Below are 25,174 nucleotides of genomic sequence, written 5' to 3'. Positions count from 1 at the left end.
AGAGCGCGCGGTGGGGAACGTGAGTAGCCTACATGGCTTTAACGGTAGTAAAAGTGCTTCCATGTCATAGCTACTACCCCCCACCCTGCCCCCCCCCCCCCCAAAGGAGAACCCTCCCCCACAGCGAGCAGACCATGCCCCCCAACCCACCTTTGTACAGCTAGCTACAGGGTCAGTATGCTCCAGTTCCCTGGAAAACATAAATTATACTGTAGCACACAGTCAATGACACATACAATGTTCACCTCAACTGCTCTGGGGTGAATTAGTACAGTGGTTTTCATCCTGTGGGTCTGGACCCCCAGGGGGGGTCCCCGCATGATTTGCTTAATGTGCAACATTGTTTTCTCACTCAACAGTAAACAAACCAACCATACAGTATAAGTGTATTACACAGGGTATCTGCACATTTCTAAAGTGACAATTTAAGGACTTTTAAGACCTTTTTATTACCTCTAAAATAAAAGAAATAACAAAAAATAAGACCATTACTGCATCAAAATTAATCAACAAACTACACAATAAAAACAGGTCAAACATTGACCAAATTGTCAAATAATATAAGAAAATGGCAAACATTTTAAAAATAGCTCATCTACAAGCTTGTCGATCGGCTATTTTCACAATATTTATCTGTGGAACTCAAACAAGATGTAATACCTCGGCCAAATACATATCAATTACAAGTTACAAGGACAAGTGCTTGGGTCCCCCAGTTCAATTATGATTATTCTGGGGGGTCGCGGCCTGAAAAGGTTGAGAACCACTGAATTAGTGATTATTTTTCACAAGTGGAATAATTATTACTAGGTTGTTGTTTTTTTGATCAGAATGAGCACTGGGGCCAGTGGGCTTTAGAATTTGTAAAGAAGGTAGTCCTACAAGTTACTGGCAGCATTATTTCTCTGTGTAAACTAAAAAGGCCCTCCATCCTTCCCAGCAACAACATTCAATCAATATGAACATGGCAAATATTGTCCCCCTCATCTGTGGAAGCCTCTTCAACACAGAGAGCTTTAACCTAAATTACGCTTCGGAAGAGGTTTGGGTTGTGTCGTTTCCAGGCGGTCCCCAGCAAAAGTAGTTATATATTGAACAATACAGCATCATAATTATTTTAGCCACTTTATCCATTTATATGTTGGCTATTCAAAAATAGCTGCACTGCGAGCTTGTTCATCTTCTATCTTTGAAAATGTAGATTTAAAAAAAAAAACATAGCCTAAACCTTCTCTTCTGGGGGTCCCTGGCACAAACCTTGTTCAGACGGGGGTCCGCGGCCAAATACGTATTAATTTAGAGGTCCTTGACTTGAAAAAGTTTTGCTTTAACACAAATCAGCAGGGTCAATAAAGCAGCCATGGTCCATAGGGTCCATTTTGGACCCTCAAATTATGGACTCTATTATTTCCTGGGTCCATTTGAGTTAAATGACAGCACAGAGTTATATAACAACAGATTTGACAGTGCAGGCTGTCAATCCGTCCTAGTGTCCTCCTGACACCCCGCCATCACAACAACAATAATAATCACCACTTCAGTTCTCATCCTCCACGTTGAGAGCCTAACCTTCTTCTTTCTATGGAAATAACGTTACGATGGGAACTATGCACGAAAACGAATTTCACCCACTTTTTTAAAACCTGTGATGTGACAATAAACCTGATTCTGATTCTAGCCTGCCAACACTCCTGAGCTTAGCAGAAGACTCTTGGCATTTGTACCCTTTCTCCTGCTGTGCTTCGGAATTGTAAGTTCTCCTGAGAATAGCCTTCATTTTGGACAACTCAACCCAGACCCTGTGGTAAAAGTGAGCTTGTACATGGTGCATATGTACTATCACTATGGACCACTGATTACACATCCCAATGTTGTCAGTGATACTGATTACCAAGTGAATACTAAGTCCGTGAATAGGAGTAAATAAAAACTAAGTCAGTGAATACTAAGTAAATAAAAACTAAGTCAGTGAATAGGAGTAAATAAAAACTAAGTCAATGAATAGTAGTAAATAAAAACTAAGTCAGTGAATAGCAGTAAATAAAAACTAAGTCAGTGATTACTAAGTAAATAAAAACTAAGTCAGTGAATAGGAGTAAATACAAACTAAGTCAATGAATACTAAGTAAATAAATACTAAGTCAGTGAATACTAAGTAAATAAATACTAAGTCAGTGAATACTAAGTAAATAAAAACTAAGTCAGTGAATAGGAGTAAATAAAAACTAAGTCAGTGAATACTAAGTAAATAAAAACTAAGTCAGTGAATAGGAGTAAATAAAAACTAAGTCAATGAATACTAAGTAAATAAATACTAAGTCAGTGAATAGGAGTAAATAAAAACTAAGTCAGTGAATACTAAGTATAAATACAAGTCAGTGAATACTAAGCAAATAAATACTAAGTCAGTGAATAGTAAGTGAAAAGTGCCCACCCCTTTTCTAAATCTCCATATTCACAGTCTATAATGTTACAGGGGTTGAGAATCAGGGGGAGCATGGGGGATACTAGTAGTACGTTTATTTATACTGGTGGTGGTGCATGTATGTATTTATAGCAGCAGAGCAGCCGCTCAACACTTGGCGCTGACGCCAAAATAAATGCATGCTGTGACAGAGGAGAGTAGCCAGTAGTACGGTATGGTGACCGGAACACTCGCCCCAAAACACGCTCACCCTCATTTTCCCCGCAGATTGTATCGTTATATGTTTTACTGAGAGGTTACGTTTATTAAGGAATATAAGGTGAGGTTTAGGCATAATTTACTGAGGTTACGTTTAGGCATAAGGTTAGGTTTAGCTAATAGGCGCATAGTTTACTGAGGTTATGTTGGTTTAGGAGTAGCCTACCTGGTGGCGACCCGGTGGGGGGGGGGGGGACTGTGTTTTGGGGCGAGCGTTCTTGATATCCCGGTATGTGTATAATACTGGCCATGCATGCAGCTCAATGCTGAAAGCTACCCAGCAACACACACACACACACACACACACACACACACACACACACACACACACACACACACACACACACACACACACACACACACACACACACACACACACACACACACACACACACACACACACACACACACACACACACACACACACACACACACCTCAGAGGTCTCCTTGGCTCCTCTGGACAGCAGAGGTCTGATCTGATGGCCGTTGGTTCCGTTGATGTTCAGATCATTGATGATGATGGAAGAAGGAGAAGCAGGTACCTCCATCATGTCCTCCTCTCCTCCTCCTCCTCCTCCTCCGACGACCTGCATCTTATAGCTGTGGTTATGATCGGTTTAGAGGAGCATTATATTACATTACATTCCGTTGAAGAAGCAGGCAGCGACCTGCAGGACGGCTCAGTCACACACACAAACACACACTCTCTCATTCACTCTCTCCCTCTCTCACACACTCACACACACAGCGGCTGTCAAACTGAAGTGGAAGCAATCGCGGCTGTGAGCAGAGCACACGCACGCACGCGCTTACACACACACACACACACACACACACACACACACACACACACACACACACGCGCACGCACACAGTTGGGTTTCCATCAGTGCTGCCAGGTTTGTGCGAGAGAAACAAGCAACCAGGGTCTATGAAAACCAATGTTAATTTTTACTGCAAATTCTGATTTAGTCTTAGTCCTTTGAATAACACACCATTTAGTTTTAGGCCTATTTTAGTCAACTGAAATTGTTTAGTCTAGTCTTAGTCGACTAAATATCAAAACCAATAGTATTTTAGTCTTAGTCTAAAGTCAACAAAATTAACACTGAAAACAAGCCCAAAAGAAGAGCCACATGAGCACTTTATTGGTTATTTGAAAATAGCAGATCTGCAAGCTCACAGTGACGCGCTTTGATCTGCTAGGAAAAAAATACATTTAAAAGAATAGACATACACTTGAAAAAACTAAATTTAAAAAGAAAATAATTCGAATACAAATTAAAATAATTCTAATTATATATATAAAACATTCTTAATAAGTAACAATATAAATATAAAAAATACATATTACTTAGTGATGTGCTTTTATTTGAGATATAGTGTGTTAATATGACTTATTTTTTACAATTGTTACAATTGCCCCCAACCACTGTTACAGATCTGCTATTTTCAAAAATATCTTGAAAAGAATATATTGGAATATTTGGAATATACTTGGAAGATTATTTTTTTTTTTCAGATGCGGGTCTGCAAATAGTAGCCTACATTAATTTAGGCATCCGTGACATGCAAATGTTTGAGAACTGGTTTAAACAATGGGAAAAAAAATAATGAAAGTAAGCCCAAATAATTACACTTTAAAAACAAGCCCAAAAAAATCGCAGCCACCAATATTTACAAGCAACTTTACAGAAAAACAAGCCCAAAGTCGCTTATAATAAGCGGACATGGCAACACTGGTTTCCATGCAACTTGAGAGACAATCTCCACCTCAGTGCGTTGGATTGGCTGCAGCCAGCCAGGGGGGCGGGGTTAGAAGTGGTCGGGGTCTGGTCGGGGTTGGCTGCAAGGTGAATTGGTCACATGACCTACAGCAAGCAAACACATAACTCCCTATCTGATAACTGTCATTACGTCCAAAACCGTTCCTTTTTTAATTATTATTGGGGAAACAATTAAAAATACAATTGTGAAAATAGTAGATCTACAAGCTCACAGCGCTGTGAGCTTGTAGATCTGCTATTTTCACTATTTTTATGCGACACTCTTAAAGGGGAATTTTGGACCACAGTTTTCTTACCTTTTCTATGATGTTATGATATCCTAGCATGAATGGTACAGTAGAAAAAATTCATAACTCCATCCCCAGTCCGCCACAGCTAAAAACACGCGCCAATAGGCCTTGCGCTAGATCGCATATTTTGATAGCTGTTACAGTATATGTTTTTTTGGGGGGTGAGATCTGAGAAAACCGTGGTCCAAAATTGCCCTTTAAGTATGATAAAGCAGGGAAATATGAGGTTTCTGTCTATGCTCACTATCTGTTTGCTGGGGGAGTATGTGCTGTTTGCTGTAGTGGTCGAGTATACTTCTACTCCACTACATCTCGGAGGCAAATAATGGACTTTTTACTCCACTACGATTATTTGAAAATGTTTGTTACTTGAGATGATCAGAAACATACATTAATCAACATACATTTTAAGCCCTGTAGCACTTTGTGATTTCCAAAAATGTAAAGTGCGTTACGAGTAAAATGGAGGGGCACGGTTGCGCAGTCGGTAGCGCTGTCGCTTCAAAGCTAGAAGGTCCTGGGTTCGATTCCCGCCGGGGACGCTGTGGGCGCGTCTTCTCCTCCGCGTCATCAGTGCCCATACCCTAGGTGGGGTTGGCGAAAGGGCCTACTCTGTGTGGAGTTTGCATGTTCTCCCCGTATCTTCTAGTTAAAGGAGAATTTTGGACTAAAGTTTTCTTACCTTTTCTATGACGTTATGATATCTTAGGATGAATGGTACAGTAGAAAAATTTCATAACTCCACCCCTGAGCCGCCACAGCTTAAAAGGTGCGCGGATAGGCCTTAGGTTAGATCACATATTTTAATAGCTTTTAAAAAAAAAAAAATGGTGAGATCTGACGTTCATAGTGACTGAACACTATGCAAAAAAATAAAAATAAAATCAATCTCGTCTAGCGAGACTTCGGTTTTTTTTTTTTTTGGGACAGTGTTCTGTCACTATGAACGTCAGATCTCACCAAAACTGTACCATTCATCCTAAGATATCATAACGTCATAGAAAAGGTAAGAAAACTTTAGTCCAAAATTCTCCTTTAATACTCTCACAGAAACATGTAGTAATCCTTGTCGCTATACCGCCTCCCCCATGACAGCCGGGCCGGGCGCCTGATGGAGGGGAAGGGAACTGGTTGGAATAACGTGTTCTTTCCACACGCTACGTCCAACCGGGGAAACTCCCCCCCGTCAGGTGACAAGAAGGTCAGTTGGCTCTCATGCATTGAAGGAGGTATGAGCTCGGCCCTGGGCTCCCTAGGCTGGTGGGGGGAGTGTAGCACCCAGGATCACTTAGAAAACTGACACCGGGTGAAAAGGGGTTACAAGATCGTGGGATAAAAAAATACAAAAACATGTATTAAGCCCTATTTTACACTCTGTCTATTCGGAAAATTGCTGCTCTAAAAGCTCACAACACGTCACGCTGTGACGCAGTGTGTGAGCTTGTAGATCGGCTATTTCCAGTGCGCAACCAAGTATAAATAGGCCTTTAAAGTGCAGAGACATGAGCAAGGTCTTTAACTATAAACAGCTAATGTCAGAGCAATCTCAGTGGGAACACTGTCTGGGCCCCGGGCAGAGTTGCCATGTCTGTAATTATAAGTGTTTTTCTGTAATGTTGCTTGAAAATATTGGTTGCGCTTCTTTGGGCTTGTTTCTAAAGTGTAGTTGCTCATTTGGGCTTGCTTCCTAATGCTGTTTAAACCAGTGGTTCTCAATCATTTTCATGTCAAGGACCCCCAAATTAATATGTATTTGTCAACGGACCCCCATCTGAAAATATTTTGCGTCAGGGACCCTCATACCAGATTTGCGTTGTTAAAATGTAAAAAAAATAAAACACATTTGGCACTTATTTTCACAAATCTTTTTGAAAATAGTAGATCTACGAGCTCACAACGCGACGCGTCGCATTGTGAGCTTGTAGATCTTCTATTTTCAAATAGCCGATCTCTATACGTTTAAAGTGCTCAGTGTGTATGTGTGTGTGTGTGCGTGCGTGAGAGTGATTGACAGTGGCTCATTTTACCTGAACACAGCTCATCTCCAAAATATGAGACAGCTGATGTCTCAAAAGCTGTAGGGCCCGAGCAATAAAATAAATAAAAAAAATATATAGACCGCAAACAGTATTTTTTGTTTTTTTATACATCTTTATTCATTAAGATTACAGAAACGTTTTTTTCATTATTATTATTGCTCATCATCTACCATTATCACTTGCAATATTTAATAATAGTAATTTTTCTTAGACAACTTAAACATGTTTTGAGAATTTTGCCAGCTTGTACTGAGGATTTACAACAATAAATACAGGAGTTGATTCTGCTCGTGTTCCCACACTTTCTTTTTCTTTCTTTTTTGATATTTTTTTTTAAAGAGGTCGTTATACATCTGTATACAGTATATACTATATATATTATTATGATGCTGGTGTTATCCCCCTCCCACCCATGTGATGGTCGGCCCTTTTATTTGTCTCCCAAAGTGGCCAACGAAATGGAAAATTCCCCCCCTAATGCAGGGCTATAGGATCCTGAGGCAGCTGTTAAATGAAGCAAACGAGGAATACAAAACGGAAGACTAAAACGCACAGTCAGATAAAACATTCACACACACCTAAACTCACCCACCCATGTACTCATTAAAGCCTGATTTAGTGTGTCCACAGAAAGGATTTTATTGATCTGCCAGTTCCTTTCTGTCATACAGTTCTATTATATCTCTGCTGTCAGGCACCAGCTAACTCCAAAATGTATTTTTTTTTAAAGAAATGAAAGGAATAGGAGGTTTTGTTCATCATTGATAAGAACAGCTAAATGGATCTCCAAGCTCACAATGAGGTTGGAGGTCAAAAGGGGGTGGAGCCTGGAGTCAGCAAAACCAGCTAACTCCGGTGGAGTTAGCTGGTTTAGCAGAAAGTTTGAGGATCCAATGGAGTTAGCTGGTTTTGTCAGAAGCGCTTTTTAATACTTTTCATTGGTTCAATTTTTTTTAATTAACACACAGACGTAAAGGGTGTTCAATAGCACTTATTTATGGAAAATAATTCAAAAGCGTCAAAATGGAGTTAGCTGGTTTCTGCCCGACAGCAACGATATGGGGGGGAGCGAGCGCCGCGGTCTGACGACCCAAACCCGGTTGTTTACAATCTGATGTTGAAATCGTTACCACAACCATGAGAAGTCATAAAGCCAGTGGATCTCAAACGTTTCAGGCCGCGACCCCCCCAAAATAATCATATTTGAACTGGGGACCCCCCACCCTGATTCCACAGATACATATTGTGAAAATAGAAGCGTTGTGAGCTTGTAGATCGGCCATTTTCAAAATTGTTGCCGCTTTCTTAAATTATTTGGCAATTTGGCAAATGTTTGACCAGTTTTTATAGTATAGTTTGTTGATTACTTTTGATGCAGTAATGCTACTTTATTTAATTTTTTTTTTTATTATATTAAAATATTAAAAGGGTCTTAAAATTCCTTACATTGTCACTTCACTGTCATCTGGGGACCCCCCCAAAATCATGTGCACAGGTTGAGAACCACTGTCCTAAGCTGTTTGTGCTAATAACGCAGATGACACGATGTTCAAGCACAGCAATGGTTGATAGGTTTGAATTTTGCGGGCATCAATACACGCTGCGTGCTATTTTTTTCCTTCTCTTTGCCGATGCGGGGCCAGTGTTGATTTTGACAACAAATTTCTATTTAGTTTTAGTCATATTTTAGTCATCGGAAATGTTTTAGTTTTTGTGTAGTTTTAGTTGACTAAATACCATCAGATTATAGTCGACTGAATCTACAGTTCTACTGGATCTCTTCTCCACTAGTCCCTCACTAACATTTTAGTCTAGTTTTTATTTGTTGACGAAATTGTCAATATATTTAGTCTTAGTTCTAGTCATACAGCTTAGTTTTTATTCAGTTTTCGTCAGTGAAAAAAGGTAGTTGAAGAAATATTTTCGTCATAGTTTTAGTCAACGAAATCATCACTGCGGGCGCCCTACATATACCGAACCTCCCAAAACGCTCCTCCGCTCATAAAATGCCTTAGTGTGGACACAGCCCCTTATTACTTGGTCGTTGTGAGCTTCTAGATCGGCTATTTTCACCACGCAATGCTGGCACGTGACCCAGTATAAACTAAGAAGAGTTACCATTCAGCCAAGCATTCACGCACAGGTAGAGTTAAGACTGCAAACCAGGAGGAGACGAGGAGCCAGTAACGCACAATGGATGTGTGGATGACAGACTGAGACAGGCTGTATGTGGATGAGGGATGAGGGGACAGGAATTCACCAACAGCAGCGTTGGAGTAGTACAATGTGACACATATATATATATTTTTTTGGGAGGGGGGGGGGGGGGGTTAGACACAGTATAGGGGGGCTTGTGATTTCAACGGTAGCATACGGGCACACAGCAGTTGGGCTATATATACAGGATTCTTTCCAGTTTGCCCCATAAAAAAAAAAAGATTAAAAAAAATCTGCTCAACGGTGAGTACAACAGTAGGGGTGATGTTATGGCTGTCAACTAGGATTTAATCACTGTAATTAACAATAACAAGACAACACATTTTTGTAATTTTTTTTTGAATTTAGGCATGTAATATCGGCAATGACGCAGACTTTTTTTTTAAATAAAATTGCCGTTAGGTCTACGGAGAATTTTGTGCAATTCTCCCATTGTCAAGTATCACATAAGCCCCCTTTCCAGATACTTCCCAGACTCCTCCCCTCTGCAAACGGAGCAGATCAGTGGTTCTCAAGTTGGGGTTCGGGGACCACCAGGGGTCCTTGAGAGAGGGTTCCAGGGGGTCTCCAGCTAAATGATTAGTAGTTGGGAACCATATGGACCCTTACGGGTCTGTAACTCTTGAGAGCGTACAAGTGGAACTCAAACTTTTATATCATGGATTGCCAAATTAATGTTGGCGGACCCCCATTTGAAAAAATAAGATCTTCTACCAGGGACCCCACCCATACAAGATTGGTGTTAAAATGTTTCAAAATATTCCAAATGTGTCAAAAGATTTTCAAGCTTCTTTTGAAAACGGCAGATCTACAAGCCCACAACGTGTCGCAATGCGACTTTATATTGGGTTAAAGTGGTTAAGCTAATATTTAGCTGGAACCCCATAAAAAATACTATCCACTACTACAAAAGGAAACCACTACACCCTCTCAAGGACTCATGGGGGTCCCCGGACCCCACTTTGAGAATCACAGGCTTGTGGTAGCAAAATAATTGGGCTTCACTTAACCACTTAAACCCCAGAATTCGTATTCTGGGAAAACCTTTGCAGAAAATAGCTGATCGACAAGCTCACAACATGTCGCGCCACGGCACGTTTTGAGCTCAGCTGTCAGCTGTCAGCTATGTTCAGATAAGATATTTAACCGGGAACGCATACTGTGTCATTTTAGATTTTTAGCTATAGCCATTATTTTATACTTTGGGTTATTCAAAAATCTTGAACATCTTTGAAAACATGTTGTTTGTTTTTGCTTCTTGGGGTCCCTGGAATAGGGGAAATGTTCGCTTTAAAAAATACATATTCAAAGATTTGTATTTCTGCTATTTCTGAATAGCCAAAGAAACCTAAAAATGACACTGATTCTTTACCGGTCTAAATGGCTTAATGTAGAGCGAAAACAGGAAAGACACTAGTATAGAGCCCTGTGAGACTCCGCTCAACAACGCAGTGACAACCATCATGGCCAGAAGGCGGAAAAAACAACAACAACAACGCTTCACAGTTCAGGACACATTGAACTTGGAAATCTTCCAAGATAAAAGTTCCCTTTTACCGAAAAAACACACAATTCTGCAAGGCTCATAACCGTTATGTGAATATCCGACAAAATGTGGTGAATGTTTGGGTCCCCATGTTTAGTTTGAACCCTTTAAGACCGGGAACGCATCCGTGTCATTTTTAGATTTCTTTGGCTATTAAAAAATAGCAGATCTACAAGCTCATAGCGCGGCACTGAGTGCCGTGCTATGATGCACCCGCTATGATGGGGGTCCCTGGAACAAAATATTTTGAGGTGGGGGTCCGCGGCCGAATACATTAAAAAAACAACAACATAGGATTTAGAAGACATTTGTGGAATACCCCAGAAGCAAAGATTTGAGTTACAAATGTTCGCTTTAAAACATCTACATATTCAAAGATTGGCACACATTTTGTTTTCTAAAATAGCAGATCTACAAGCTCATAGCGCGGCACTCGGTGGCGCGCTATGAGCTTGTAGATCTACTATTTTAGAATAGCCCAAAGAAATTAAAAAATGACACAGATGCATTCCCGGTTTGAATGGGTCAAGTTTAAGCCTCCTTAGCTTTGTTCAAAGTCTACGTCAATGGTTCTCAAACTTAATTTTATTTATTTCAAGGACCCCCCAATAACTATTGAGAGTGAACAACAGACCTGTAAGGATACATTAAGAACCCCCCCCCCCCCCCCCCCCCCCGAAGGAACCCAGGGGGGGTCCCTGGACCTCTCTCTGAGAACCACTGATCTACGCCAACACACCCAAACGCCTACCCAGGAAATAAGAAATAAAGTCGTGACTTTCTTGTTACAGTATTTCATAAGTGAAACACACTTTTTGAGTGAAGGACCTGGTAAGGATCGAGTACCGGAACTGGCCGCCAACTTAACTTTACATTTGGTTTGTCTTTCTGTATAGTCTCTGTCACAGTATTCAAAGAATGAGGTTTTTTTTAAGTACATTTATTACACTTCATCATAGAACATTTAAATTGCTTATTCTTTATAATGACATTAAAGTTTGATTTTTTTTTACTCTCTCTCTCTCTCTCTCTCTCTCTCTCTCTCTCTCTCTCTCTCTCCCCAAAAGGTAACGTAGACAATAAGATGGCAGAGGAAACAGAACGAAACAAAAGAGAAAAATATAGAAAAATCTTAATTTCTATATAAATATTTAAATACAGTATAGATATCCCCCCGTAATGATTTCACAAATCTGCCATGCTTCTAATACAGTATAGTAAGTAATGCTAGATGGGAAGGAACAGAAACTAAAAGGAATACTTGAACCCCGGCCAGCATCCATTTTCTGGGGGGGGGGGGGGGGGGGGCATTCGGCAAAAATAGCTGATCTACAATGCGCCGCGACGTGAGCTTGTAGATCGGCTATTTTTTGATGAGGAGATTTGGTGTAGACGTAAAAAGTACAGTTTTACCTCAAGTCCGGTTCCCTAAGAGGTTCTAGCCCATTAAGACCGGGAACGCATCTGTGTAATTTTTTGATTTCTTTGGGTTATTCAAAAATAGCAGATATACAAGCTCATAGCGTGGCATTGAGTGCCGCGCTATGAGCTTGTAGATCTGCTATTTCTTTTTTTATTGTGAAAATGTGTGCAAATATTTGAATATACATATTTTTAAAGCAAACATTTTTAACTAAAATCTTTGCTTCTGGGGGGTCCCTGGAACAACATATTTTGAGATGGGGGTCCAAAGCCAAATACATAACATTTGGGGGTCCTTGACATGAAAAAGATTGAGAACCACTGATATTATAGCAACAGAAGACATTTGTAGAATCCCCCCAGAAGCAAAGATTTGAGTTAAAATGTTCGCTTTAAAAAACATACATATTCAAAGATTTGCACATTTCCACAATTTTTCAGTGCCGCGCTATGAGCTTGTGGATCTGCTATTTTTGAATAGCCAAAGAATAAAATAATGGTTGAAGTGGTTAAAATATAAAATGACACAGATGCGTTCCCGGTCTGAATGGGTTAAATGTGGTTAAATGCTGAAAAGCAAAAAAATGACTTCAAAACGTGTTGGTTGAGCAGCAGGGAAGCAGGAGACGCACAGGGAGATTTAATATGCAGTAAAAAATAAAAGTCGAAGGAGATGATTTTACTGTGGCTTATGTGGAAAGACGGCTGGGTAAAACAGGGGGTCCCCGGGCAAATTAAACCGTTTCTGTCCAGTCATACTATGATGAAGAAGAAAAAAAAAGACAAGAAAAGGAGATGACTAAATACAATCTTATTGGAGGATAAAACGTAGAGAAAAGAGGAAACAAATCTGCACACGCAAAAATAGAAAACGTTTTAGAAATGGAACGACAGACGGCGAATCTCCGTCAGAAACAAAACAAAAAAGCAGATCGGATGAAAGAAAAGCCAAGATATGATTGGACCCTGAGATCCCACCCCCTTGTCCCCTCTCGGCTACATGTGACCCCCAGCCCCCCCCTCCCTTCGGCAGGAAATAAGAAAGGAAATGAAAAAACAAAAACAAATCGAAACAGAAAAACATAATCACAAGTAGAAAAAGACAACAAAAATGCGGGACAGGAAAACCCGTCCGTCAATAAATCTGCAGACAGAGGTCATCTTCATTCACAACACAGGGTTTTTGTCTTTTTAAATCAAGTTTTTTTTCTTTTTTTTGGGGGGGGTATTTCTTTTCTCAGTTTCATTAATTTATAGTTAAACAATAGATAAAAGATCAGGTGACGGAGGAAGGGGCGAGGGGGGACGATTTATGAACAAGTTGACGACGAATAAAGATGAGACGGTGGTGATAAAAGGTGACGGGTGAAAACATCGATCAAAAATGAAGTGTTTTGGGTGGGGGGGGGAGACTGGCGATGTTTAGGGGAATGCTAGCTAGCGGGAGGTGAACGGCGGGAGTAGCTAGGTTTAAATTGTTGCACCCCCACCCCAATCCCCCCCGCCTAAGAAATCGTCATCTAAATCGTAAATAAATTAAAAAATGACTGCCGAAAAATGCGGGCAAAAAAAGCCACGCCCCTTCCAGTCAGCACTTCCTCTTCTCCGGTGTATGAAGTAGAGGGTGGTACGATTCCGTCCTTCCCTCCTTCCTTCCTCTCGTCCTTCTGTGGGTCTGTGCGATTCGTGGTAATTATTGGTTGAATTTCTTCATTTTTCACCTCAACGTCTTGGTTTTTTTAATACCTTGAAGAAAGAAAAAATAAGTAAATGTCCATGTCGCTGCGGTACGAATCCATATCAAATATGTTGGTGAGTGTTGTCCAGTCAGTTTCTCAAAATACATTTCTAAATATTTACAGCTTTACAATTGCTTTCAACCTGTCGTCGTTAGGAAAATGTCTTCTCAACCCATTCCAACAATCTTCAAAAATAGCAGCAACACAACAGCTCACAACACATCTCGATGTATTGTGAGCTTGCAGATCGGCTATTTTTGCATGATGCCATAACACGATATTGTATAAAACAGTTTGAAAACACACTCATGCCCTTTAAAAAAGGTTATCCAAAACTCTTGTTATCATTTTGTTCACTTAAAACATTTTGGAATGTGTTGTGCATTGAGAGCTCACTCTCTTGCACCCGAACGATTGAAAGCTTACATTAAATTCAAATTTCTTTTAGTTTTAACAAAATCCAGTGGCCATTATCCACCGTGTAAGCTGTATGAACACGTGGTTGTTTGTTAAGCTCAACACCAAACTAAACCAACTAAAGTCAAGTTGACTTCAAAGTAATCTTTGTACTTTCCAAATTGACATGTAAACACGCAAACTCACCTGTAGTAGTTTGGCTTGAAGGGCCCGTTCTTGTTTAAGCCCAGGTACTTGGCCTGCTCGTCTGACAGCTCTGTGAGATGAGCATCAAATGTAGGGAGATGGAGACTGGCAACGTACTCATCTGGACAAACACACACAGTGAGGAGGTTAGACAGAGTACATATAGACAGTACAGCATTGGTTCTCGAACTTTGACATTTCAAGGTCTCCCCTTGACTCTTTGACTGCCATGGACATGTTAACGCGCCGAATTCTGCCAAGGCTTTCCTTGCCAACGACGAGTTTGGACGAGTTTTTGTTTTCAGTGGTTTTCCACTAAATGGCGCTGTTACCTTACCTATGGATGATGCTTTCACTGCCTGATGACGACAAAACCGGAAATGACGTTGTTTTAAAAAATAAAAGCTTGTTTACTTCCGGTTTATTTCCTGCAAGCCTCATTGAGGCTTGCAGGAAAGCCTCATTGAGGCTTGCAGGAAAGCCTCATTGAAACGGCCATAGCTCTTGAATGGAGGTGTGTGTAATCAGATGATGTCCGTGAGGACGGCGGTCACAGATTTAGCAAAGATACAGTAAAATCGCTGTTTTTGCTGGCAGCAGTGGCACACTATTACAATATTAATCTGGCAGTCAAAGAGTTAATGCTGACAGTATACAAATGGAACAAAATGGACCCGTTCAAGATCTCTCAAAAAAAAAAAAAAAAAAAAAAGAAATAGCAGATGTACAAGCTCGCAGCGTGGCACAAAGTGACGCAATGTGAGCTTGTATATCTGCTATTGTTGAATAGACAACGCTAAAATCTAAGCTGACACAGATGCGTTCCCGGTTTTAATGGATATTATCACACTCAGTTAAATCACTTTACCCATTTACATGTTGGCTATTCAAAAACAGGAAAAATAAGAATAAATAAAGTGAGAGATGACAGAGAAATGGAGAGAGAGAGAGAGAGAGCGCGAGAGAGAGAGAGAGAGACACACACACAGATAAGTGTAGATAATGCTAGGACTGCTAGCCATCTCTCCTCTTACTCTCTTTGTCCCAACAACCTCTCATCTGATTTCCCTTCCTCTCCCTCTATCTGCACCCCCTCCCATTCCTTCTTTCACTCCGTCCACCTCTCTTTATCTCATCTCTCAGTCACAGAGCTTAGCAGCAGAGAGAGAGAGAGAGGACATTTGACAGGGCGACCTACTCTATATTTGGCTTGGTGTGTGTGTGTGTGTGTGTGTGTGTGTGTGTGTGTGTGTGTGTGTGTGTGTGTGTGTGTGTGTGTGTGTGTGTGTGTGTGTGTGTGAATACACACACCATGATACAAAGAGGATGCAGTGATAGGCAGAGCAATTGCCAACCTGCTGGCCCCACACACACATGCACGCACGCACGCGAGCGAGCGCACACACACACCATTCTATTGTAAACAATGCAGGGTCTAGGGAGATGGCTCCATTTGGAACGGAGCAGAGTGATGCCATTGTGTAGATAAAATGAACACACACACACACACACACACACACACACGAACGTTTGTATTACTATACTTGTGAGGATATAAAACCGGGTCCCTCTTTACACTCTCAAAGTTAAACGGACACTCAGGATTTGACCGTTTACCGACTAGAATATGAACCGAAAGAAAGAAAACGAGGGATGAGAGAAAGACGAGGGCGGACGGGTGGATCGATAAGACGGAGTGTTTCATTGGATGAAACTGGTGTCCCACCTGAAAATGTATTTGACTCTAGGAGAATGATTACTAGCAGAAGCTTTAACTTTTTATCAAAACAAAACCCCAAAAATATAACATACAACACCTTTAACCCAATAAGACCGGGAAAGTGTCATTTTAGATGTCTTTGGCCAAAAAATAGCAGATATACAAGCTCATATTTTTAAAAGCGAACATTTGTAACTCAAATCTTTGCTTCTGGGGGATTCTACAAATGTCTTCTAAATCCTAACTCATGCTATAATATCAGTGGTTCTCAAACTTTATCATGTCAAGGACCCCCAAAATTATATGTATTTGGCCGCGGACCCCCATCTGAAAATATTTTGTTCCAGGGAACACCCAGAAGCAAAGATTTGAGTTCAAATATATATATATTCAATGATTTGCAAAAAAAAAATCAAAAAATAGCAGATCTACAAGCTCATAGCGCGACACTATGAGCTTGTATATCTGCTATTTTTGAATAGCCAAAGAAATAGAGGTGTGCCGATATATCGCGGGACGATCGTTTTTGGATTTTTATTTTTTATTTTTATTTTTACAATAACAATAATAATCAGGCATGCAAACAGCCCCGAGGTGAAAAGGGTGACAACATGTATTTTTTTTTCGGTCAGGTGTCACACTATTGCCCTATTTGGATTCAAAACGGCTATTGTAGCTGAAAAGCTACAAGTTTGCATGTCTGAATAATGCAAAAACTGAATTATTTGTTTGCATTTGCTTTTTTTCTCCCCCATATATTTTCATAATAAAAAAGTGCGTATCGTATCGTATCGAAATCGTATCGAAGTTGTGAGCCCAATATCGTATCGTATCGTTTCGTGAAATTAGTGTATCGGCACACCACTACAAAGAAATAAAGAAAAATGACACCGATGCGTTCCCGGTCTTAATAGGTAAATACTGACAGAAGGACAGACAGTACAGTATACAGACAAACACTTACCCATCTTCTTAGGCAGCAGGTAAACATCCTGCTTGTAACGTCCTTCAGGGGCGTTGTACAGCTCTATCAGAGCCAGGGCCTGACGGACCACACACACACACACACACACAGTTACTCTGTAACTATCACTAAAAACGTACAATGTTTTTAATTTTTTACACAAAGATAATTGGTTCATTTGGTGGAGACACAGGCACCATTGAAGGTGGACATTAGGAGCGTGCAGTAACCCAGGTCCTGGACATGGCAGAATAAATAAAAATACACTAAATACACTATAACACTACATATAGACGTAAACACTACATATACACCTAACACTACATATACACCTACACACTACATATAGACCTAAACACTACATATACACCTAAACACTACATATACACCTAAACACTACACTACTAGGGGAGGTGTTGGGGTGGTTACCTGGGTGGTGGCGGTGATGGACAGAACAAACGTGGGCACGGTGGAACAGCTGAGGTTCAGCAGACGACCCTGGACGGAAAGATAGAGATAGAAAACGAGTCAAAACGAGACGTTAATCTGTGAAGACTGGTTTAAACCCATTTCAACCCGGCGTCCTCATTTAGGCATGATTATAGGTTATTGTTTTGTTCTTAAAAAAAACCTCAGCCCAAAATAGTGATGCCAGGGTATAAGTGGTTAAAGAGCGGACAACAGGTAAACGTAGACTGAGGGCCAGCCTGATGAACTCTCTACTTGCTTCTACCATATAAGGTAGCCCTACTTCTGCATACACACACACACACACACACGTGCAGATACACGCACACTCCGCACACAGACACACGCACACACACATTCAACTGCACACAAGGTTGATTGATTGATTGAAACCTTTATTTATTCTCGAAAAGAGCATTGAGGTTTACCCTCATTTGCAATGCTGTCGAGATTACATACACAACTAAAAAAATTAAGGCGCATACAGATATAAAACACAGAAACAACAAAAATAAAACCATAAAAGAACATTTGTTAAAAACAATTACTAAGGTACTTGCCCAATAACCCCTAAAGGTAATTGTTGTTTGTCGTGTCTTATGTTTGATTACTATGTTTCACTTACTACTTGTTTATTATTTCCGGTGAGAACCTTGTATAAGCCCTATATGGGTTTCCTTTCTCACCTGCACACATTTCTGTGATGTTTTAATAATGTTACTTTTGTACTATTTTTATTGTGCAAATAAATAAATCAAATCAAACAAAAAGTAAAGAAGACATGGGGAACAAGGACTTTGCGAGACCAGTTTATGACAGGATAAATTCCCTTGTCCTATTGCTAAATAAGGTGAAATCAATGTCCTGCAAAGGTTAGCGTGCATATCCTGAGGCATTGTGAGATGAGCTAGATCTAGCATCTTGTGTATTCTATTTTCTTCTTATATGACACAAAGCAATAAGCATGTCCTGTGCTGACTACAGACCGTACAGGAAGATAAAGTGAAACTGCACACTCGCTTCTTAGCACTGAAGCCTGAATGGTACCAAGTTTTTGGGTCAACCGATTACAAATGTTTTAAGCAACATTTTCTGTGTTTTGAAGTGCTAAATCAATTCTAAATCAATTTGACAATCTTAGTCACCAGAAAAAACGTAATCCACCTAATTGACTTCATGTACAGTAATGCACCACCATGATGGTTTATTTCATTTGCCTTGTTATGGTATGCGTCTGGATCAAACCATTTCCCACATGACATGTTTGTTATCGCACCTTTTCCTCTTCCTTTGAGCTGAGCTCATTTAGATGTTATTATCTCACAGGCAAATACTGCTCATCCGCTCTAATCCGTTTGCTGGTCAGTGTGAGTCAGACTATTTGATTTGTTTAAGCCGGTGAGTTAATGTAGTGTATTAGATGATTAAGTAGATGATGTTAAGCCTGTATTAAGTGCATTAAAAAAACAATAGAGAGACACAGAGCTCCTAATTGAGGTTCAGTATATAAACCGTTGCAGGATTCCTTCTTAGATTAAAAACATTCATTAAATCATGTCCTTCTCTCAATTACGGCCCCAGGAAACGAGATGGAAGTGTCTCTTCACTCTTTAAGACCGGGAACGCATCTCTGTCATTTTAGATTTCTTTGGCTACTCAAAAATAGCAGATCTACAAGTTATGAGCTTGTAGATCTGCTATTTTTGAAAAATCGTGAAAATGTGTGCAAATCTTTGAATATATATATTTATTTTTTAAAGTGAAAATTTGTAACTCAAATCTTTGCTTCTGGGGATTCTACAAATGTCTTCTAAATTTTTTAAACTTATGTTGCTATAATATCTTTTTCATGTCATGGACCCCCAGAATGATTTGTATTTGGCCGCGGACCCCCATCTCAAAATATGTGTCCCAGGGAACCCCCAGAAGCAAAGATTTGAGTTAAAAATGTTCGTTTAAAAAAAAAAATATATAATATATATATATATATATATATATATATTTTTTTTTTTTTTTTTTTTCAAAGATTTGAACACATTTTCACGATTTTTCAAAAATAGCAGATCTACAAGCTCATAATGAGCTATGAGCTTGTAGATCTGCTATTAGCCAAAAAAATTACACACAGATGCGTTCCCGGTCTTAATGGGTTAAGAGTGTGTGTGTGTGTGTGTGTGTGTGTGTGTGTGTGTGTGTGTGTGTGTGTGTGTGTGTGTGCGTGTGCGTGTGTTACCTCAGCCAGCAGTACTATCCTCTTGCCGTCTGGCCAGATGACGTGATCCACCTGAGAGCGAACTCTCTCCCAGGTCAGTTCTGGAGTCCTTAAACTGGCCTAAAGATAGTAACATCATCATCAGACAGTAACATCACCGTCATCATCACAACAATATGAACATTCTCATCATAAACAAGACAGGGCCTATTAACGGTGTGGCCCAAAAGTAGATCTCACTCTTCACGTGGCCAGTCTGTGATATTACCCATCTACAGCAGTGGTTTTCAACCCTTTTCATATCAAGGTCCATTATTTATTCAGCATTGGAGCCCGCGGAACCACCATTTGATGAGATTTAGACTCTTAGATCTAAGACTTAGAATATTTTGTTATCGTTGGATACGATTTTGTCCACAATTCCATGCTGGAACCATAGGAGAGATAACAGGCAAACGTTGATAAAAATAACACTCCTTCTACATTCAGTAAGGGTCTATTTGGTTTAATTTTACACTCAAGAGTTAAAGATCAACCTGGAACCCCCTCAAGGACCAGTAGTGGTCCCCGGACCACTGGTTGAGAACCACTACAGTATGACATATCTATGACATAATATGACTCCAAAGTTGCTCTACTAGAGATACATATACAAAAAATAAATTATGCATAACAACTTATAACAAGGGTTATGAAGTATTATAACTTATAATAATATCATTTACAGTACAAGTGCTGGTCATAATGCATTATAAACTCATAATATTATCATAATATTATCGGACAAACTGCTGTGTTTGTCTGATTAACCGGGAATTAAGACCGGGAATGCATCTGTGTCATTTTAAGATATCTTTGATCAGATCTACAAGCTCGGCACTCGGTGCCACGCTATGAGCTTGTATATCTGCTATTTTTCAATAGCCAACAAAAACTCTAAAATGACACGGATACTTTCCCTGTTCTAAATGGCTTAAGCTCAACGCATTGCTGCAGATGCATTGCAAAACGTGTAGACCAGCTGTTATTGTGCTCGTCTGAGTAAAGACGGAGGTGTAAACTGACCACATCGATCTCGGTGTTGGAGTGTCCCATGTTGCACACGATGCAGCCGTTCTTCATGCGGTCCAAGTAATCCCTCACCACCACGTTCTTATTGCCTACACACACACACACACACACACACACATCGATAGGGCTAGGTCACCATCAGTGGTGGAAAAAGTACACACATTTTTCACTTAAGTAAAAGTATCAATACTACTGCAATGTAGAAGTACTCTTGTTGTTACAAGTGAAATTTCGAAATTGACTAAGTACAAAAGTATTGGTATCAAAATAAACTTAAAAGCACAAGTAAAAGTACTCATTGTGCATAATGTCCCATTTCACAAGTTCAACATGTATAAAAAAAATAGAAGATCAAGCTCACAATGCGTCGCATTGTGAGCTTGCACATCGGCTATTTTCTAATGGCCGAAATGTATATAGGGCTGAAGTGGTTAGTGTGTTTTGCGATACTAATAAAAGTCTACAAAGTAAGCAGTAACTAAAGTTTTCAAATAATTGTAGTGGAGTAAAAGTACAATATTTGCCTCCAAGATGCAGTGGAGTAGAAGTAAAAGTATAGACAATTGAAAATACTCCTCAAAATTGTACTTAAGTACAGTACTTGAGTAAATGTACTTAGTTACTTTATACCACTGGTCACCATCATGGACATTTTACTTGACGATACATTGTCCCTAGCCTAGCATCCCTATTCTGGGACAAACATTTGGCCAAAAAGAGCAGATCTAAAAGCAGGCATCGCATCACGTTGCAAGCTTGTAGCTTGGGAGAGATTTGGGGGAGAGGGAACTACTACAGAGGACCAAGCATAGAGCCCTGACACTGATAGATGCAGCTGAAGAATTGTACCTGTGCAGGTGATGACAATATCAACTTGTCTGATGACTTCACTCAACTTCACCATTCTGAAGCCGTCCATGCTGTGTGACACACACACACACACACACACACACACACACGCAAATGTTTCAGTTATTTTCATATTTTATAGCAATAAAAAAGGAACGGTTTTGGACATACAAGGTTACAGCGACGACATACTATATTAACCCATTAAGACCGGGAACGCATCTGTGTCATTTTAGATTTTAGCTATAACCATAATTTTATACTTTGGCTATTCAAACATAGCAGATCCACAAATCTTTGAAAAATATATGTATTCAAAATCTTTTAATACATATATTTTTCAACATTTTCAACTCAAATCTTTGCTTCTGGGGGTCCCTGGAACAAACATTTAAAAAATATATATTCAAAGATTTGTACAAATTTTCACGATTTTTCAAAAATAGCAGATCTACAAACTCATAGCACGGCACCATAGCCAAAGTATAAAATAATGGTTAAAGTGGTTAAACTCTAAAATGACAGATGCTTTCCCTGTCTTAATGGGTTCAGTGATTTCAGGCCCATGTCTTACCAGGCCTGCAGGGCACAGATGGGATCGATCTCTGTGACGTACACGATGGAGCCCATGGCCTTGAGGGCAGCGCAGCAGCCCTTCCCCACCTGAGGAGCACATACATAGAGAGAGAGAATAGACACGCACATCAAAACAATCCAACAGTAACTACTGTACATAGAAAGAACCACAGTGGACCAGGAGGTGGTAGAGAGCGGCCACTTGGGAATCCGAAAGGTTCCCGGTTCGATTCCCAGGCTTCCTCTGGGTTAGTCAAGAACCAAGAAGGCTTTGTTTGTCAATAACTTATCGTTGTTGTCGGGCAAAAACCTCTCATCTCCATTCTATACTTTTTGTGTTTTGCAGATCAGCTATTTTGCCATTTTTGAATTTGAATCCTGAAAGTAACAGTTTTTTGGACACCCGACAGAGACGTTATATACATGTACAAGCAGAGAAATATGGTAGGGAATTTTTTTGAATTCATTCAAAAATATAGCTTACAACGTGATGCTACATCCTAGACTCAAAACGCATCGCAGTGCGACGCGTTTTGAGCTTGTAATGTAGATTTTTTGTAGGACTTTTTAAAAATGTTTCTGGGGATTCTACAAATATCTTCTAAATCCTAAAGGTCATTACACACCGGCGATTATGCGAATATACGCAAAATTCGGACTCGTTCCGAATAAATAAAAGACACTTTTTCGCTTCGCTTTTTCGCTCCGTGGAAGCTTGCATTGACTTTATAAGGTTTTTTAAAAAAGCGTATTATTCGCATGAAAAATGTGCCCCCGGTGTGTAAGGGCCTTTACAGTAAAAAAGAAAAAAAAAACTTATGTTGCTATAATATCAGTGGTTCTCAAACTTTTTCATGTCCCAAAATTATATGCATTTGGCCGCGGACCCCCATCTGAAAATATCTAGTTCCAGGGACCCCCCAGAAGCAAAGATTTGAGTTACAAATGTTCGCTTTAAAAAAATATTCAAAGATTTGCACACATTTTCATTACCTTTGAAAAATAGCAGATCTACAAGTTCATAGCGCGGCACTCGGTGCCGCGCTATGAGCTTGTAGATCTGCTATTTTTGAATAGCCAGAGTATAAAATAATGCTTATAGCTAAAATCTAAAGTGACACAGATGCGTTCCCGGATTGAATGGGTTAAAAACAGCAACGTAGCAGATCTACAAGCTCAAAGCGCGTCGCTTCGCGGCGCATTTCGAGCTTGTATATCTGCTACTTAAAATATGGAGATGGGCGGTTTCTGCCCGACAGCAAAGATATCTAATACCTTTGCTGCAGTGTCAATGTGTTTCTATGTCAACGACCCCCTCTAGTGGCCTTTCTGTGTTCATCAAAAAGCCAGGCAGTCACTGACAAAATAAAAAAATAAAGTGTCAGCCTCACCCAGCTTGATGGCTGCTCGGATGGTCGCGATAAGCGCTCAGACAGGAGCTTTTAGGGGTCAAATGTCTTGCTCAGGGACACTTGGACACGTACACTCTGCGGCCCGGTGACCTTCTGACAGGGGTCATCGCCATGCAGGCTTGTGATGGCCATTTTTGTCTAATTGATTTTGGGGGGGGTCCCCAGATGATTAGCTTAATGTGCAACATTGTTTTCTCACTCGACTGCAAACAAACCAACATACAGTATATATTTTATCTGCAAATTTTTTAAGTGACAATTCAAGGACTTTTAAGACCTTTTTAATACCTCTAAAATGGAAAATGGAAACTAATAAGACCATTACTACTTCAAAAGTAACCAACAAACTATACTATAAAACATTGTCAAAATTGACAAATATTACCTAAGAAAGATGCAACAAATAGACGATCTACAAGCTCACAACGCCTCGCATGGCGAGGCGTTGCGAGCTTATAGATCGGCTATTTTCACAATATTTATCTGTGTGTAACAATCAGCCTTTACCTAGAAAGGACAGTTATTAACTAAAAGGAAAAACAACGGGATCGGCAGGTTTTGAACTTAAATTACTTTATATAATTAGCCACAAATGAAACAATTGTCAAAACAAATGGTAAATAAATAATACAATTCTGGCTTTAAATCAACCTCTATCCCTATACTCTTTCCCTAATAAACGAAATAAATAAACAGATCAACAAAACAATATGTCTTTCACTAGCCCCTTCCCACCCAAATCACAACTTCCCCCGTAAACAATAAACAAAGTCCCCACGTCAGTTACAACATTCAGAGAGCGATGCTCGGACGAACGCCCACTCGCTTGACAAACATCAACAAACAATCCCTCTGTAAAGTCCGAACGGCCTCTTGTAACCGCGGTCTCGCGAAAGTCTATTGTGTCCTTATATCCAAACGTAAAGTGAGCGGTCGTCCGCACTGACGACTCAAAAGATAACTAACGTTCGGGGTACCCCTGTTACTTGTAATCCACAGAACAGAAAGCTTGGGTTTATCTCACCCGCGGCGGCTCCGTCAGAATTCCTCCGCTCGACGGCATTTCATCCATACACCCAGCACTCGATTCCCCGCGGCGACGCAAGTTGCAACGAGTCTGTCCGTTGTCCGTTCTTAACTCTTGGCTGCAGCTAACTCCTGAGTTTAAACTTTATAACTTAAACACAATAATGCTGGCGCCTAGGAGATCTCCTCTCTCTTCCCCTGTCGCTTCTGCTACACAGGTTGTTTGTTCGATTTCTTCCCCCCTGAACCGCACCCTCTATTAGTAACGTCGGGTGGCACAAATCATTCAATCACCCCCTAATCAGACCCATGACCCCTCACGTGAATAGGAAATGTTCATATTGCTCATTGTGTCCAACATGTTACATATCACTCGTATATGATAACATGCATAAGTCGGGCAGATGTTACATATCACTCGTATAAAATAACACCCATAGATCAAGCAGATAAATATAATAAATATAATGTGAATTTGTCACATGTGGAACCGAGTCAAACTAAATGTCATGCCTCAACTGCTACAATTCAAAGTGCTTGTCAGGGTGT

At 40.1% G+C, this 25,174-nt stretch overlaps 2 protein-coding genes across 5 annotated transcripts in view; both read right to left on the bottom strand.

Annotated features, from left to right (window-relative positions):
- Nucleotides 1-3,400, bottom strand: part of strip2 (striatin interacting protein 2) — a gene marked incomplete at its 3' end in the record, with an annotated part of 48,954 nt that extends 45,554 nt beyond the window's left edge. For both annotated transcript variants that reach the window (XM_080420778.1, XM_080420779.1), the window contains exon 1: nucleotides 3,119-3,400. In XM_080420778.1, the coding sequence (XP_080276904.1) occupies nucleotides 3,119-3,277 (159 nt within the window). In that variant the 5' untranslated portion in view covers nucleotides 3,278-3,400. The remainder of the gene's footprint in view (nucleotides 1-3,118) is intronic.
- Nucleotides 3,401-11,603: 8,203 nt separating this feature from the next.
- ahcyl2b (adenosylhomocysteinase like 2b) overlaps nucleotides 11,604-25,174 on the bottom strand; it is a gene marked incomplete at its 3' end in the record, with an annotated part of 89,522 nt that continues 75,951 nt past the window's right edge. For 2 of the 3 annotated variants that reach the window (XM_080420780.1, XM_080420782.1), the window contains exons 10-17: nucleotides 22,186-22,274; nucleotides 21,612-21,682; nucleotides 20,757-20,851; nucleotides 19,713-19,811; nucleotides 17,441-17,509; nucleotides 17,012-17,090; nucleotides 14,328-14,448; nucleotides 11,604-13,731 (exon numbers count right to left, since the gene is read on the bottom strand). In XM_080420780.1, the coding sequence (XP_080276906.1) occupies nucleotides 13,725-13,731; nucleotides 14,328-14,448; nucleotides 17,012-17,090; nucleotides 17,441-17,509; nucleotides 19,713-19,811; nucleotides 20,757-20,851; nucleotides 21,612-21,682; nucleotides 22,186-22,274 (630 nt within the window). Of the gene's footprint in view, nucleotides 13,732-14,323; nucleotides 14,449-17,011; nucleotides 17,091-17,440; nucleotides 17,510-19,712; nucleotides 19,812-20,756; nucleotides 20,852-21,611; nucleotides 21,683-22,185; nucleotides 22,275-25,174 lie in introns of those variants that run through there. The other variant, XM_080420781.1, reaches the window with a different exon arrangement.

This window comes from Gymnoscopelus braueri (genome assembly GCF_963280865.1).
Source record: "Gymnoscopelus braueri genome assembly, chromosome: 23".
Classification (NCBI taxonomy): domain Eukaryota; kingdom Metazoa; phylum Chordata; class Actinopteri; order Myctophiformes; family Myctophidae; genus Gymnoscopelus; species Gymnoscopelus braueri.
The sequence above is the reverse complement of the archived record's forward strand: the minus strand, read 5'-3'. Positions and strand labels throughout refer to the sequence as shown.